Raw genomic sequence first — 15,625 nt, 5'->3', positions numbered from 1 at the left:
CATTTTGTTTTACTGCCAATTTTGAACATCTAAGAGAAAATAATTATGTTAAATTTTACGTATGTGAGGAAACGCGAAAAAAATCCAATTTTGTCATGGCAAATCTCGGATATGTTTCAAAACTCCCCTGAAATGTGATTCGATGAAGGGAAAACACCACTAATGTAGTTTAACACGGTTCACTGATGAATTAAACTCAAAATATCATTGTGGAGTGTCATTTTTTCAATAGACTGTATCAATGACCAACATCAAAATCTTATTTTCAGATATTTTCTAAAAACTAAATCTTCAGTCGATTTGGATAGAATTCACTCACAACATAAATGCTGTCTTTCGACGAGCGTTTCGTTTACTATGTTGACTCGAACTACTTCTTACAACTATGTTAGATGTTTCCTTTCAAGTTACTTTGATTTAGCATCTATGAGTGACACATGACATATGTGACATTTGCTGAGATGACTGTCAGTCAATATTGTTATACTTGGAAAATATAAAGTATGCACATTATCATCAATTGTATCACTAAATATTATAGCAGTTTTCTAAGTGAGTTGTGTGCGGATTTTCATTAATTTGTGAAGAAAATACAATTATTTTCACCCAAATTTTGGAGTATTTTTGCATAATTTCAATTGGCAACACTGCTTATCACTAAAGTTCAGTCCATGTAAACAGTAATGAATTTATGAAATTAGGAGAATATAAGTTTGTAGTAGTATTGAACAACAGTGTGCAAACAAGATTTGGATGTAAATAATTATCATTTGATACAAGTGAACCAGAAACAACAATGGATGACATTGAAAAAGAGGCTAAATCTGTAATACAAAGAATCATCAGCAATGTTACCAAAACATCGGCCCCAAAGCAAATCTTGATGGGAGCTTCGTCGGGCTGGGTTGCAGGATTCCTAGCATTACGAGTAGCTAAGACAGCTGCTCTGGCCTTAGGAGGAGGCATCATCCTACTCCAGGTAGCCAACGAGAAGGGATATATCAACATCAACTGGGATAAATTCAACAAAAACTTGGATAAAATCAGAGACAAGGCTGAAGGAGAAGTCGCAGGTGAAGAGCCGACTTGGATACACAGGACAGAAAAAATCGTTGACAAGCAACTGAACAATACCAAAAACCAAATCAAAAAAGGCAAGGACAAAGCTAAAAAGTGGTATGCGGGTTTGACAGGAGATGACTGTCAATTCAAAGATATGCACATATTTATGGTCTCCTTTTTGGCAGGAGTGGCCCTTGGAGTTGGAACTTCATGAATAGGATATAAAAAATATATGTTCGAATATTTATCAACTAAGGACAGTATAAGTTAGTTTTATAATGATTGTTTTTATTCCAGACCCAATTTAATTGCCCCATTGAGTATCTTCATAGAGAAATACATCTGTGGTATATGAAACTAGATAACTTAAAACCAACAATAGATTCATTATCTGAACAATTTGATATAATACATAAGTCAAAAATATTACTTGAAAGAATGGGACCCATTGCCATTTCAATGTTTCATCAAGAAAAGAAAATATGTTGTTGACTAAGTAATAAATCAAATATTTGCCAATATATTGTAGTACAGGCCAACTAAAATGAGTTAGTGAAGAAACGTAAAATCATTCTGTGTTGAAAGACTCCGCCCACGTAAGTCAAGTTTTGCCAATGTATTATTGACATCAGTTTGTGTTACCAATAGTAATCTTCTTGGGCGGGGGCGGGTACAATTTTGTTTTAAATGCCCATCAAAATCAAATCTTAGTTGGAGCGTACTATACATCAAGCTTAGCTTGGTGAAACCTCAAGATTTAGAAAAAGGTAATGGGCTTATTGAATACAGACAAATGACATAAATTCACTTTTTTCCAGAACAAAAATCCTTTAAATAGTCCATATAAAATCAAGCAATCGGAGCTGAAAAGATTTAGGAATCACTCTTAACCCAAAAATGTCATTAAAACCGCACGTTGCAAATGTTACTTCCAGAGCCCTAAAATGTTGGGTTTCACTCTTAGATCTGCAGAGGAATTATCTCTGTTCCTCAAAAATCATATATTGTTCAATCAATCAATAATCAAACACAACTCCACAATTTGGTGTCCCTTCATATAATGTGGATATTGATATGCTTGAAAGTGTTCAAAATAAGTATTTAAGGTACTCTGCATACAATCTATTTTGCAAAGGCTTTTGGGGAGTTTTAGTTTCCCTCACCCTACTTATTTCTGCCACTGACCAGGAGTCCGGCGACCCCGTTCGTAAGGCCACATTGGCTTCCCGGACAGGGCTCCCCCACATCCAACTGATAGTTATAGATTATTGTTACAGTACATATGTCTGAATTAGTTGATTATTTGGTAAAAATGGGGGGTAAATAAATAAATTTTGCCATGATAATCCAATGGTTGAATTATCTGGTTCTTTGAGTTGTCCAAAATTTGTTGTGAATTAGATTTGAAAGGCTCCTTCATGATCATTATTATACAGGGGTGCGTATAAGTCCGGAATAAAATTAATATCTTTTTAATCAGTATTTTAGGAAAAAAAACGCTGAAACACGTCTTGATTTCACGTTGTACGCATTTTTTTGTCAATAAAATGAAATATTTTTTTCAACTCCTTAGCTGCAACCCTCTCCAACTTTTTTTTTTCAAATGCAAACCTATGTCGTATATGGGCTCATTGAAAAGCTCGTAAAAAATGGATTCTGACCATACCCTTTTTTTGTGGTTACAACGAAATGAGAAAAAACCCTTTTGAAAAGTTACAAATACCTAACTTAGTGCTATCTACAGGTGAATTAACGTAACAGATGCTGAAATTGGCCTCCACCCTTTACTTGGCAGGCTCCTAGGCGATGGTAAAACCCGTCTACGGAATTCCGAAAGGCCTCAGCCGGTATGTTATGTGATTCCTCTAATTCTGCTTTTTAGATCTTCAATATTAGCCGGCCTATTTTGATAAACCTTGTCTTTCATATATCCCCAATAAAAATAATCTAATGGCGTTAAGTCTGGGGATCTTGGCGGTCATTGAATTGTACCACGTCGTCCAATCCAGCATCCTGCTAATATGTCATCGAGATATTCTCTGACATTAATACCAAAATGTGGGGGAGCGCCGTCCTGTTGGAACCAAAGTGTTTCAGGAGGGATATCTGGATCTGCTTCATTGGGAAACTTAACAGCTAAAGCAAGGACTAATTCAAAGCGTAAAAAGTCTAAGTAGCGTGCAGCTGTAAGGTTTTCCTCAAAAAAGTATGGCCCTAATATTCTGTTGTTGATGATGCCTGCCCATACATTTACTTTCTGAGGACGCTGCGTACGAACTTCGCATATCCAGTGTGGGTTTTCCTGACTCCAATTTTTAAACTTTAATTTATAAACCATTTGAGATAATTGACTAGTTCAATGGTAACTGTTAGCGAACAATACTATAAGTATAATTAATTCATCAGTAATAATAATAATAATAATAACCGTCTATATTGAAGTGAAATCAAATACTATTGCTGAATAATGTTTTGAGCTAGAGAATCAAATTTTATACTAAAATTTTTTTTTCGGGGGGGCCTAAAATACTACCCTAAGGTAGACCTGCTAAGAAGTTAACATAATCTGAATATACTCTATCTTCTGCTTTCTGTTATGGGGGTAAGAACCGCTAATAGTCAGAAAAGCTACAAGATCTATATTTTGCAAATAGTAGTCTATGGTTGATAGTATCTGAACATAAATGGTTTTTCTATTCATCCAACCAATTTCAAGTTATAAAATCATTAGCTTATTGACTGATGCAAATTTAGAAATAATATTTGTTATTGTTTAAAAAGTTGAAATTGCAATATTTTCATTTGTATGGGAACAAAGATAGGATATGTTATGGGATACAAATAGACATACATTTTATGAAAGTATTATTCAAAAACTAGATTTGGCACCACTTTCACGGAATCTGATCTGCACCCAAGATCATCTCCTGATGATGCCACTCTGTTGGTTGAACAAAATAATGATGTGCGTCGAAAGAACAAAATTTTCTCAACTTGTATTCCTTGAATGTAAAATCAGTGTTCTATTGTTCATATTGTAACGTTCCCTCTGCAGATCAAGAAGGTTTTCAACATTTTCTTCCCACACTGAATTTTTGCATATTTCGCATGATCCTCTACTGATGTTTTCTAGAAGCGGGTGTGTTTTCAACTCGGAACCATTTTGTTTAGCTTCACCCCTGAAATGAGTCCATATTTTTCTTAATGTCGTTTCTGATTCCTAAATCAAAGTCACTGCGAAGATGTAGAAGAGCCAACAAGAATTAATTATATATAACATTTATAAGCATGCATTATAAAAAACGGAAAAGTAAGTTAATCAATTCACTATTATAATAGTAAATTTTCAGGAGTAATTGTTTATATTTCTACTGCTTCATAGATCATTTCATTAAAATTACTTACATCAATTTTCCCTTGAATTTGCCCAGAAGAAATCCATTTTTGAAGCCTTCTTCAAAGCCAATGTCGAAACTTTTTTGAAAATTTTGGTCTCTTCCATCGGAAATGCCTTCTCTCATGCCTGTCTGTGGCAAAAAATTTAAATGATTGAATTATAGTTGTTCTTCATTGATCTGAAGTTTAACACCACTGCTTATGGTGGTACACAATATTTTTTTTCTCTTATACAATGCATATAGAATTGAAAAAAACTGATGAAAATATATTCACCTTTTTAGCAACACTTTCAAGTTTTTTCCAGGTAAGTTGTATATCATCGTTTTCCATTGCGTACTTCTATTTATCTACTTCCGCTTTTCTCTACTTCATTATCAATTTTTCTCGTTGCGAAAACAACACAAATATAAACATTTTTCGAAAATAAAGGTTATGCCATGCCACAGAGTAGTATACCACAGAATATTTACTGTTCTGTGGTTATGCTCAGGACTAAAAGGTAAACAAGAGAAGTACTAGATCCAGAAAAACTAGAAAAGATACTCTGTGAATGAATAATATATTCGATATATATGCTCTCTTTCCCTTACTATACTTGAAGTTTTTGGTCAATTTCAAATTCCAATTCGGCATTAATAATAAATATGTGATGAAAATGTCCGTCACTTATGAAAATCCACAATGTATTTAGGTGTCACTTTATTGTGAGAACCCTTTGTATTATTGATCTATATTATTTTTCAAATTGTTACAGGAAGATTATTAAGTCGATATATTTGAAATGTTGCCAGTCTACCATTACCATCATCATTACAGAACCTCACAACCAACATTTGTTTCCCTTTTGAATTTTGAACCGTTTTGTACTGAGAACGTGAGGAAAAACGCAACTCAGACGAAAGGCTCACGTTATCATCAAGTAAAAAAAGATACGATATCGAGAAAAATATCATTAGTTAATTAAGAAACATTTACATTTGAAGGCTTTTCATAAATTCTAGAATTGTCAAAGAAACGATGAGAGAGCAGGAATTGAAGCATTTTTTATTAGGTAGATGCTCGAGTGGTCTATGATTTTGGTTCAGTTTTCAGATAACTACTACATGGCAGCGCGTTGGGCAGCAAAATGCCCATATTAAAGATGCAAATATTACTGCACTTCTGTGGCTACACAAGGATAAGGCGATGAAAGGGTTTTTTTTAACAAGACTGAGACATTGGCTTATCAGAGCATCTGACTTTGCTTTTCCCAGTTTATCTTAGCCGACCAAGTATACGCGTTCGACAGCTTTCCATATAAATACAATTCCCGCGCATTTGAGATCATGGATTCCTCACCAGCAACAATCTTTGGGGAGTACCAGCTTCATCTCAAGGCCTCCTAAACAATCCTACGAGAATATTCAATAAACGAGAATAAAATATCCGTCAGAATAAAAAGGAAATGAAATGGTGCGAATTTTGTTATTCAGTCAATAATTGCCTATATATATATATATATATATATATATATATATATATATATATATATATATATATATATATATATATATATATATATATATATATATATTGGAATATTTTTTATACGAGACATGAATTGCAGTTACAATTTGAAAAAGCAATATGAAAAATAGCTTCGGCTTTGGGGTATAGTGGCGAGAAAAACGCTAAAAATATATTTTTTCACAAATACAAGTTCATATGCAAAAAGATCAATTCCAGTATACCATACTCATGAAATAAAGAACACATTCTTCTTATCTTCAGAAATATAATAAACAAATGACTACTATGTATGTACCATACATTATACTTTAAAGAGTCAATTAAAGTTTTAACCAAGAACCAATTATTTGTTTTATTTCTTTTCTGGCTTTCTTTAGTTCTGGTGGATCTTTCTCTGAAGTCCGATACAGGACTGCACCGTGAGAAACACCTGGAAATAAAAAAAATACAGGGTAATTGATAAGAAATACGAGAACTGCATAAAATATTGGGTTATATATTTTCACATCAAACAAAATTGCCATGTTAATAGTTCATTTTAAACTTGAAAAAGACACCCAATTCATCAGCAATTGTTATGAAGTGTTCATAAGCAACTGTCTTGGATAAACGTGCTGATGTCACCACTGTTGAATATTATTACATCTATAATCTTAAAAAAGATTAGTATATACCTTTAATAAGAAAAGCTGGTGAGGCTACATTCCTTGTTTTCGTGATTCCCAGAACATGATATGGATCTGATACGCCATGTGCGAAAACCACATTTGTCACATTGATGTTCAAACCCCCATATAAATTATTCGTTTTTTCGACAGCCTTCTGAACGAAATCCCTATTATATTTTGGGCCGAATAAATCCATGCATTGTTGAATATAGTAATCCAAATGAACCTCGTTTCCAAAAGTCTCTATTGAAGTACGATAATATCCAAATTCAGTACAAGTTTGGTAAGTCCATTGCGTCTCTGAAACAACAAAAAAGTTGAATCCCCACCCAGAAAACACATTTTGCACAAAATATATTAGGAAATACTGATTTTGCAGTATCTATGCAGACATATGATATGAAAAATAAAATTTAAGCAATGTGATCCGACCGCAATTCGAACTCGGTTCTTTTGTTCTGCAATACCGTAGTTACTTACTACAATGTTTTGTTAACCTGTTGCAAAAATACGTTGTTTTACTGGAGGGAATGAAATAAATATTTTTTCTCGAAATGTCGATAGTTGAATTTTGATGACACAGTATGAGTGATGATTTTCCATTTGTAAACTTACCTCCATCTGATGTGCCATAGTCTCGAATATATTCTACGAGAGTGTCATATCTGAAATCCAAACAATCTTCGCCAATAACTTGCTTATTGACAGCGGCCAGACGAGCCATTTCAGATCCGATTTTTTTATCATTCATGATCTCACACACTGACCGAACAGTCATATCTGCATTGAGCATGGCTTGGTTATTGTCGTTTAGGGCTACGTAGGATAGTGATGACGTAATACTGAAAAACAAGTTTTCCATATCTAGTGGGTTTTTGACAATATTCTTCACAGGATCACATGTCTTAAACAATTCATCGAATTCTTCCTGACTAGTTGAATTGAAAAGGACAACTTTCAGCTGCTCGAATGCCCGTTGAACTGCTTCCAAGCAAGATGCATTCTCTCTTTTTAGGTCATCTGCGACCACTTGTAGGTATTCTGGAAAAATATACCATATTTTGAAAGTATGTTTGAAAAAGAAGCATTATACATAATATGTTCAAGTAGAGCTTGTTTCACGAAATATGCAGTGGACGAGATGACACAAACGAAATAGTATTATCCTTTGTTTGCCTTTGGTTTAGTGTTACATATGTCATGTATTTGATTATGATCTAGTACGTTACATTCTAGTACAGTATATTATTAGAGTGTTCCAGGGTGAGCTGACAGGTGATTGACGGGAACTAACCAACATATGAAAAGATTGCCAATAAAAATTAATAATCGAAGGATGTACTTTTATTAGGGTTATCAAAATAATAAAAACTTAGAAAAATAACATTTAGAAATATGGCATTTGAATTGAAAGATGTCAAAATACTCCTTAAGATGATTCTTGAGATTACAGTCTGGAATTTACTCATGACATTTTTATTTACTTCAATATTTGGTAGAAAATCATGGGATAACTCGACTGATTGGATAGGAGACAGTGATGTTGAAAAGACATAGTGATGGAAATATTCAAAAACTAAAGTTTACCTGGAACTTCTAACTTAGCCAATAATGGCCCACTCACAGACAAAGCACCCGTGATCAAGTGCGGATACTTTAGCCTTAGCCAAGCTGCCAAGTTGCCAGCATAAGAACCTCCGACTGCTACCCATTTGACATCTTGCGAAAGATTGTACTTCACTTTCATCGCATCCACAAAAAATGCCAAATCTGCCAAAGCTTGTCGACTTGTTAGAAATCGCAGATCTTTCGTCGTGATATTCCTATAAATAATGAATTTGTTGAATTTGTGTGATACAGTTTAATCGTTAATTTTTCAGAACTATGATGAAACTTGGTAGGTGTGCTAATATTGCAACACATTTGTTCAATAACCAAATCCGAACATTTATGAATAATTTCGTAGCCAAATCTCGATAAACGGTGGTAAATCGAAGAAGTTACCAGTTAAATAAAATAATTGGAAACTAATTCATACGAGTATTCGAAGAATCCTGAAATCTTATAAATTACACCTCTGTAAAATTCATCTTGTGTATGAATTAAGTGAAGATGATTTTTGACAGATATTCAGAATTTTGGGCCTTGCCCTTCTCACGGGTATGGCCAATGGGTGTGATCTAATACTTGAAATAGCAAGTTGCTTTGTAGTTGGTTATTTTGAACACTTGAACTATTTTAAGTATTAGATTTCAAGATTCAAAAACAGAAATGTTTCTATGTTTGAAATGAAACTTTGAATTCTTTCAAAGTTTGAAAACGAAGAGTGAAATGAGGTAATGTATTATTATCTTCTTCTTTCTCTATTCGGAGGCAAGCAATTGGGAAATGGATGTTTTATGTTCTGTACCATTTTGTGTTCTGTGTGTTGAAGCGGGCAGAACTTAGAAACAATGAATTCATGAAATTTGTTGTAGATGTCGCCACTCACAATGAAATAAAAATTCTTCATCGAGGCGTCTAATCCAAATCTACCGGCGAAAATTTATCGACTGCAATTTTTCAATTTGTGCTGAAAATCTACCGAAAAAGTAGAAATCTACCGCATGTGGTCACCCTGCTGAGATTGATATAGCTGGAAGCGACCAAAATGACTAGAAATACATTTTACGGAATTTCATGAATATTCCGCAAAAAATTTTATTCCACCATCTGTGATGAGTTTTATCATTTCATTTTATTTTCTGCTTTGTTTATGGACAATAGCCACAGTCATCTTCAGCCATAAAAAAATTGTGTGAAAAAAATTCTGAGATCTTTTTTGGTCAACGATTATAATAAAAATATTGATTATCACTGGAAAACTTACTCGGTAGGAAGACTTTTTCCATAATATCTGTGTTCCAATGAGAAACAAAGGGCCTTTATTTCTGCTGCATATTCTGCCATGAATCCCACGCGCGTGAAATACCCGTTCTCTTCTCCTTCACCCTCAATGAACAGGAAAACAGTTTTTATCGACGTTCCATTCACGAAGTTTTTGTTCACATAATAACGCTAAAAATCACGAAACTAGAATGATCTATTGAAATGATGGTATATAATTTGTTATTGAAAGTTGAAATGTATTCATTAGTTGGACAATTATAAATGATAAGAATAACATAGCATACTATAGAAAGTATACTATTTGAGGTCAATGTCTGACAATTTTCGCAAAGAAATTCATTTAGTAGATTAGATACAAGTTTCCGATATATCTCTCACAAAATAGACTTGGTAGAGAGAAAGAGAGGTACAAGTTAAAGAGTTGTTACATATATGGTATTACATGAAACTTTTGAATATGGAAAAAGAATACTTCGTTCTCCACAAAATTTTCAGGCTGGACAACTTCAAGCAACAGAATAATATCAGAGAACAATATTACATCAAATTCATCGAAAACTGCCAGAAACAACTTCAACATAGTTTAATAACAGCGTTATTATAAGTCGGCATATCGCTTGGCTCGTGCCATGCAATTTTTTCGTAAATTTCGGGCATGAACCGTTTGGAGCGAAGTGCGTTCCAAAATTGCAGAGTTTTGACCAAAAAAACACGCCAAATTCGATTAAATGTCAAATCTTTGGTCACTGTTCCTTCGATTACCGTGGTATACTGCATCAGGAGTTCTTGCCATGTGGTCGTACAGTCAATAAGGAGTATTATCTTGAAGATATAAATGATAAAATAAAAATATTAAATAAATAGAAAATACTCAACTACTGCAACTACAGAATATACTTTCGAATTACTTGCTATAATTGCATCACTCAACCACAATTTGATTATTGCAGCTCATTATTATACCTACTTACTCAATTTGAATGAAAAAATCGCAATTATAAAAAATGCAAAATACAGGATGGGGGTATTTCTGGGATTTTTTAAATTAACACCTATAGTTTTAATACTGGACGCACTGAAATGGTTACCAGTTGTAAGTAGATTGTTTTATATGATCATGGCATTCATATTCAAGATAAGACAGGTCAACCTGAGTATTTTAATGAATTTGTTATTTTGAATCATAACATCCACAATTATTTCACTAGAAATAGAGCAAATTTCCATATAGATAGGACAAATCTGAAAATGGTCATGAATTCTCTGTTTATATTCCTATAATAGACTTCCACAAATGATAAAAAGTTGAAGGACAGTAACAATGTTTAAACACGAATTAATTAAATATCTACCTTAAAATTAATTTGTTTCATAATTGTAATCATTGATTTGTATGAAAATATCAGCGATGCAGAATTTCTCCTGTGGTGAAAATTAAAATGATTTGAATGTCCATATGGTTCTCATTTCTAAAACCCCTCTCAGAATAAGTACTTTCTGTTTAGAAAATGAAAAATTTTGAAAATTTACTCTGTACTTTTTCAATATTCAACTTATGAGTCTTCTTCTCCAGTTTAATTTTGGTCCCAGCTTCCAGATGGCGCTATTATGACCAGTACTCTTTTTATTATAGTAAAAACTATGATGGAAACTTTGTCCGGGGAGTGCAAAAGTCTTGCTTTACGCAAAATTGCACTCCATTTATATTCTTCCCGAATTTTTATTTTTTAATAGGCACGTTTTCCTGCGGCGGACATACACACACATATAAAATTATCACCTTCTTCATAAAAGATTATTGATTACAATCCTATTCCCACGTGGACATCCGGTCCACCCGGCCTAAAACCGGCGTGAATCAGACCACAATTTATTTAAAAACACTTAAACTGTATTTATTAACACAATTTTGTGTTAATATGGGTACGGTGTGATGGGTACGGTCGCCCATTACTATGTCAGAAATGAAATTGAACTTATGAGTCATATAATACAAGAGTCTGCTGGCTTCATTACTTTGGAAATTCCTGCAACAATAAAACTTCAGGGATTCATTAACTTTTTGTGAAATGTGTTTACCAAATGTCAACTTGTGGTCTATAACTACCCCTATGTTCGAATATGAACTACTCGAAATTGCCTCTCCATTAGATTTTGGCAATAAACTTCATTTCATCTCTGTCTTAACATTACACGAGGAATTATAATAATATCTGATCAGAAGAAACCTTTGTTCTTTTTCAAGTATCGAACTTTGAAATGCTCAGTATATTTTTCTAATATGAACTACTCGAAAATGCCTCTCCATTAGATTGTGGCAATAAACTTCATTTCATCTCTGTCTTAACATTACACGAGGAATTATAATAATATCTGATCAGAAGAAACCTTTGTTCTTTTTCAAGTATCGAACTTTGAAATGCTCATTATATTTTTCGAATATGAACTACTCGAAATTGCCTCTCTATTAGATTGTGGCAATAAACTTCATTTCATCTCTGTCTTAACATTACACGAGGAATTATAATAATATCTGATCCAGAAGAAACCTTTGTTCTTTTTCAAGTATCGAACTTTGAAATGCTCATTATATTTTTCGAATATGAACTACTCGAAATTGCCTCTCCATTAGATTGTGACAATAAACTTCATTTCATGACTACAGACTACAAAAAAGTCCGTGATGGTTTATGTCTAGCTCTTAGGGATAACTGACAATAATTTTTTAATCCTCGAGAAATAATGGCTCATATACGAAGCGATTTTGAGCAATATTGTATTGATTCTTATCCAAATAAGTACCTGTCCGTATCTGTATCTGTAGAGCAGATGATGAGCATAAGCCACGTATGCTCTTTTTGCTCTACTCTGCAGATGAGAGTTTCATGTTAGCTTCCTGTCGAGGATAGTACCAAAGTATTTTACCTCTTCAGAGAAGTTTAGATTAGTTTTGAAGATTTCGGGAGGTTTTGAGCCCGTTGAACTTCTTTTCTTGGTGAAAAGGACCATCTCAGTCTTCTTGGGATTGATCGACAGTGAGTGTTCCTCACACCATGTTTCTATTTCAACCCATCCCGCGCTCTAACGCATAGTGTGTTTACAAATTTGCCGGTCTGCAAGATAACTATGTCATCTGCGTATGCAATTGTGTAGAATCCATTTTTGTTAAGGTGATTAATCAGGGTATCCAGAACTATGTTCCAGAGAAGGGGCGATATAATACCCCTACCTATGGACATCCCCTCATGACCTTTCACTGTGATGTCTTCTACATTTATACTTGTTGCTCTACTAGAGAGCATCTTGAGTATCCATTCTCCTACTACCAGGGGTACATTCCTGGAGTGTAGTGGCTGGGCAATTGTTGGAAAGGTTGTTTTATCAAACGCTCCCTTGATACCGGTGAATATACCCAGGGTGGATTCTTTGTTGTCCAATGATCTCTCGATTCTGCCGACCACATGATGAAGGAGCCGAATCAGTAGACCTTCCCGGAGTATATGCATGCTGGCTTGGATGATGTGGGTTGTGAAATAGTACTTCATCTCTTATATACCGCTCACATAGCCTCTCCATGGTTTATAAGAAAAACGATGTGAGACTAATTGGTCAGAATGCTTTTGGAAGGGGGTAGTCCATCCTACCTGGTTTGGGTATAAATACTACTCTTACTTCTCTCCACCCCGGCCCAAAAACCCGTACCAAGTCACATCTGGACCACCGACCACCGCAACGAACCCGGACTACCACACGGATCAGCATAAAAACCAACTAAGAAAACTGGAACACCAAAACAACACAACACAAACTCCAACATAAAACACAAAACACACACATAACTCACTCACCCTGAAGAGGCATAAGCCTATAGCAGGGCCCTACACAAACACATACACTCACAAAAATTGTAACAACTCTAAATAATTTGTAAATATACGATTTTCATTCATTCTCTCCACATACTGGGAATATACCTCAGAGCCAGAGAGGCTCTGAATATTCCAACCAGGTGCGGCATAAGAGTGTCCAGTCCCCTGAAGCAGGGCTGGTCTTATACCGTCGGGTCCTGGTGACTTGAAGTGGGAAAAGCCCGATATAGCCCATCTTATTTTGTCCTCACCAATTACTGCACTAGCAGATTGCCAGTCGTATTGTGAGGGTGTTGTTGGTACATCCGTCCAGTTCGTCGTTTCAGGAAAGACAGAACCTGGGAAGTGAGTTTCCATAAGAATCTCAGCACTCTCCTGGAAGTTGGCGGCTTTGTCGCCATTTTCCTTCGTTAGGATGCCGATACTCTCATGGTGGGTATTTGAGAGTGCCTTCTGTAGCCTAGAAGCTTGTGGGAAGTCTTCGACTGCCTCACAATAGGCTCTCCAGGCTTCTCTTTGCTTTCGTCTGCAGCCTTTTTTGAACTCTCTGAGGTTGGCTTCATATATACCCCAGTCCTCTTCGAGTCTTGTACGTTTTGCCTTGTTGACGGTCGTTCTCGCTGTCTTCCTGAGGTGTTCCAATTCAGGGCACCACCATGTGTTTGTTGAGCCATCTGTTTGAACCATCCTCATCGGACAGGATTCCTTGTAGGCAATGTTTATTTTGTTGTGGATAGATACAAATAAGTACCTTAAATACATTGTATATTTAATATACAATACACCCGTTTACAGCATGTAATTTAAGATATTATTTTCGAAGACATTACAGATCAAAAATGCAGACAAAGCGGTTACGATGGTACCAGCCGGGGGGGTTCGGGGGCGTAAATATAGCGGTACGGAGAAACACTGATGAAAAGGTGATTTTCATATGTAAACGCTTCTCTATCATTCCCAGGGAGGTGTCCCAGTTGGGCTATTCAAAAATCCTTCCTTATTGCACATCCACAACATAAAACAACCCTACATACAAAATTTCAACCTCCGAAAATATAGCGCTTCGGAGAAACAATGATGAAAAGGTAATTTTCATATGTAAACGCTCCCCTATTATCCCCAGGGGGGTGTCCCAGTTGGAATATTCAAAAATCCTTTCTTATTGCACATCTACCACATAAAACAACCCTACATACAAAATTTCAACCTCCGAAAATATAGCGCTTCGGAGAAACAATGATGAAAAGGTAATTTTCATATGTAAACGCTCCCCGATTATCCCCAGGGGGGTGTCCCAGTTGGAATATTCAAAAATCCTTTCTTATTGTACATCTACAACATAAAACGACCCTACATACAAAATTTCAGCCTCCGAAAATATAGCGCTTCGGAGAAACAATGATGAAAAGTCAATTTTCACAGGTAAACGCTCTCCTATTATCCCCAGGGGGGGGGCGCTTCAGCTGGAATATTCAAAAATCCTTTCTTATTGCAAATCTAAGACCTAAAAAGCACCTATATACCAGCTTCCTAGGACTTACCAGTACGAAGAAACAGAGATGAATGAGTGTTAACTGTATGAGCATGAGTAAGTATAAGTCTATATTTTTCGAAGTCAAAATGAAAGGAGTATATTGTTTGGAGAAAATATTTTTTTTGGAAAGGTTCGACTACAAGTTTTTCATTGGTTTACTCCGATAACGAAAATAACTATTATGAAATTGAAATATTGAATTCCCCGAATTTTTCGTTGTTAATATTTTGTTGTTTGAGTGATTCTGATAAACGTGATGCGAAAAACTTATTTTCTTATTAATGGAGCCACTTTTAATAAAAAAATCAATCAAAATTAATCTGATAGTATGACGATTTTCTATGCTATGTTATGATAATTCGCAATTTCTCAACTTTTGGATATACCAGCAAGTTTACGTTTATAGGTTCATTGTGAAATTCTAGTCAAAAAGTATATTCTTACCTGCTTAAAAGTTCTTTTATCGGTTTGATTGAAGTGATCTAAAACCTGCGTGATATTATATTGTTGAATATCCTTCAAATTTTCTTTCGGTAACCTCAGCGAATTGAATTTATTTCTGTTGGACATCCCCCAACCACTTGCTTCATGGCTCAGGAGGAAAATACTTAAAAATATTAAAGTTCTCATCATTTTTTTATACGAAACAAGTCTCCGGATTCTTGCCTCCCAATGAATTGAGAACGAATGAGTTG

The 15,625-nt window shown here is 34.9% G+C and overlaps 3 protein-coding genes across 3 annotated transcripts; 1 reads left to right on the top strand and 2 right to left on the bottom strand.

Annotated features, from left to right (window-relative positions):
* Window positions 1-452: 452 nt before the first annotated feature.
* Window positions 453-1,341, top strand: LOC111515489 (FUN14 domain-containing protein 1). Its single transcript, XM_074176502.1, has one exon. It carries the CDS (start codon window positions 797-799, stop codon window positions 1,274-1,276), a length of 480 nt encoding a protein of 159 aa, XP_074032603.1. The 5' UTR covers window positions 453-796; the 3' UTR covers window positions 1,277-1,341.
* Window positions 1,342-3,914: 2,573 nt separating this feature from the next.
* LOC111515518 (uncharacterized) lies at window positions 3,915-4,916 on the bottom strand. Its single transcript, XM_023171741.2, has 3 exons — window positions 4,735-4,916; window positions 4,468-4,589; window positions 3,915-4,241 (listed from the first exon to the last, which is right to left on the bottom strand). Exons 1-3 carry the CDS (start codon window positions 4,789-4,791, stop codon window positions 4,052-4,054), a joined length of 369 nt encoding a protein of 122 aa, XP_023027509.2. The 5' UTR covers window positions 4,792-4,916; the 3' UTR covers window positions 3,915-4,051.
* A 1,299-nt stretch (window positions 4,917-6,215) lies between these two features.
* On the bottom strand, window positions 6,216-15,625 carry LOC111515508 (putative serine protease K12H4.7). Its single transcript, XM_023171734.2, has 6 exons — window positions 15,375-15,625; window positions 9,508-9,695; window positions 8,226-8,461; window positions 7,254-7,679; window positions 6,645-6,938; window positions 6,216-6,400 (listed from the first exon to the last, which is right to left on the bottom strand). The coding sequence occupies exons 1-6, from the start codon at window positions 15,561-15,563 to the stop codon at window positions 6,291-6,293; spliced, it is 1,443 nt and encodes a 480-aa protein (XP_023027502.2). The 5' UTR covers window positions 15,564-15,625; the 3' UTR covers window positions 6,216-6,290.

The sequence above is a fragment of the Leptinotarsa decemlineata genome, unplaced genomic scaffold (genome assembly GCF_025532065.1).
Source record: "Leptinotarsa decemlineata unplaced genomic scaffold, Ldec_3_MD MMD2_tig00001719_RagTag_RagTag, whole genome shotgun sequence".
Classification (NCBI taxonomy): domain Eukaryota; kingdom Metazoa; phylum Arthropoda; class Insecta; order Coleoptera; family Chrysomelidae; genus Leptinotarsa; species Leptinotarsa decemlineata.
Note: the sequence above shows the minus strand (reverse complement) of the source record. Positions and strands in the feature narration are given on the sequence as shown.

Excerpts from the sequence above, each read along its gene's own strand:
- LOC111515489 (XM_074176502.1), top strand. The coding sequence starts at position 797 with ATGGATGACATTGAAAAAGAGGCTAAATCTGTAATACAAAGAATCATC.
- LOC111515518 (XM_023171741.2), bottom strand. The coding sequence starts at position 4,791 with ATGGAAAACGATGATATACAACTTACCTGGAAAAAACTTGAAAGTGTT. Across the intron at positions 4,590-4,734 it reads TTGAAAGTGTTGCTAAAAAG|ACAGGCATGAGAGAAGGCAT; the intron begins GTGAATATATTT and ends TTTTTGCCACAG. Across the intron at positions 4,242-4,467 it reads AAATTCAAGGGAAAATTGAT|GGGTGAAGCTAAACAAAATG; the intron begins GTAAGTAATTTT and ends GACTCATTTCAG.
- LOC111515508 (XM_023171734.2), bottom strand. The coding sequence starts at position 15,563 with ATGATGAGAACTTTAATATTTTTAAGTATTTTCCTCCTGAGCCATGAA. Across the intron at positions 9,696-15,374 it reads ATAAAAGAACTTTTAAGCAG|CGTTATTATGTGAACAAAAA; the intron begins GTAAGAATATAC and ends CGTGATTTTTAG. Across the intron at positions 8,462-9,507 it reads GGAAAAAGTCTTCCTACCGA|GAATATCACGACGAAAGATC; the intron begins GTAAGTTTTCCA and ends CATTATTTATAG.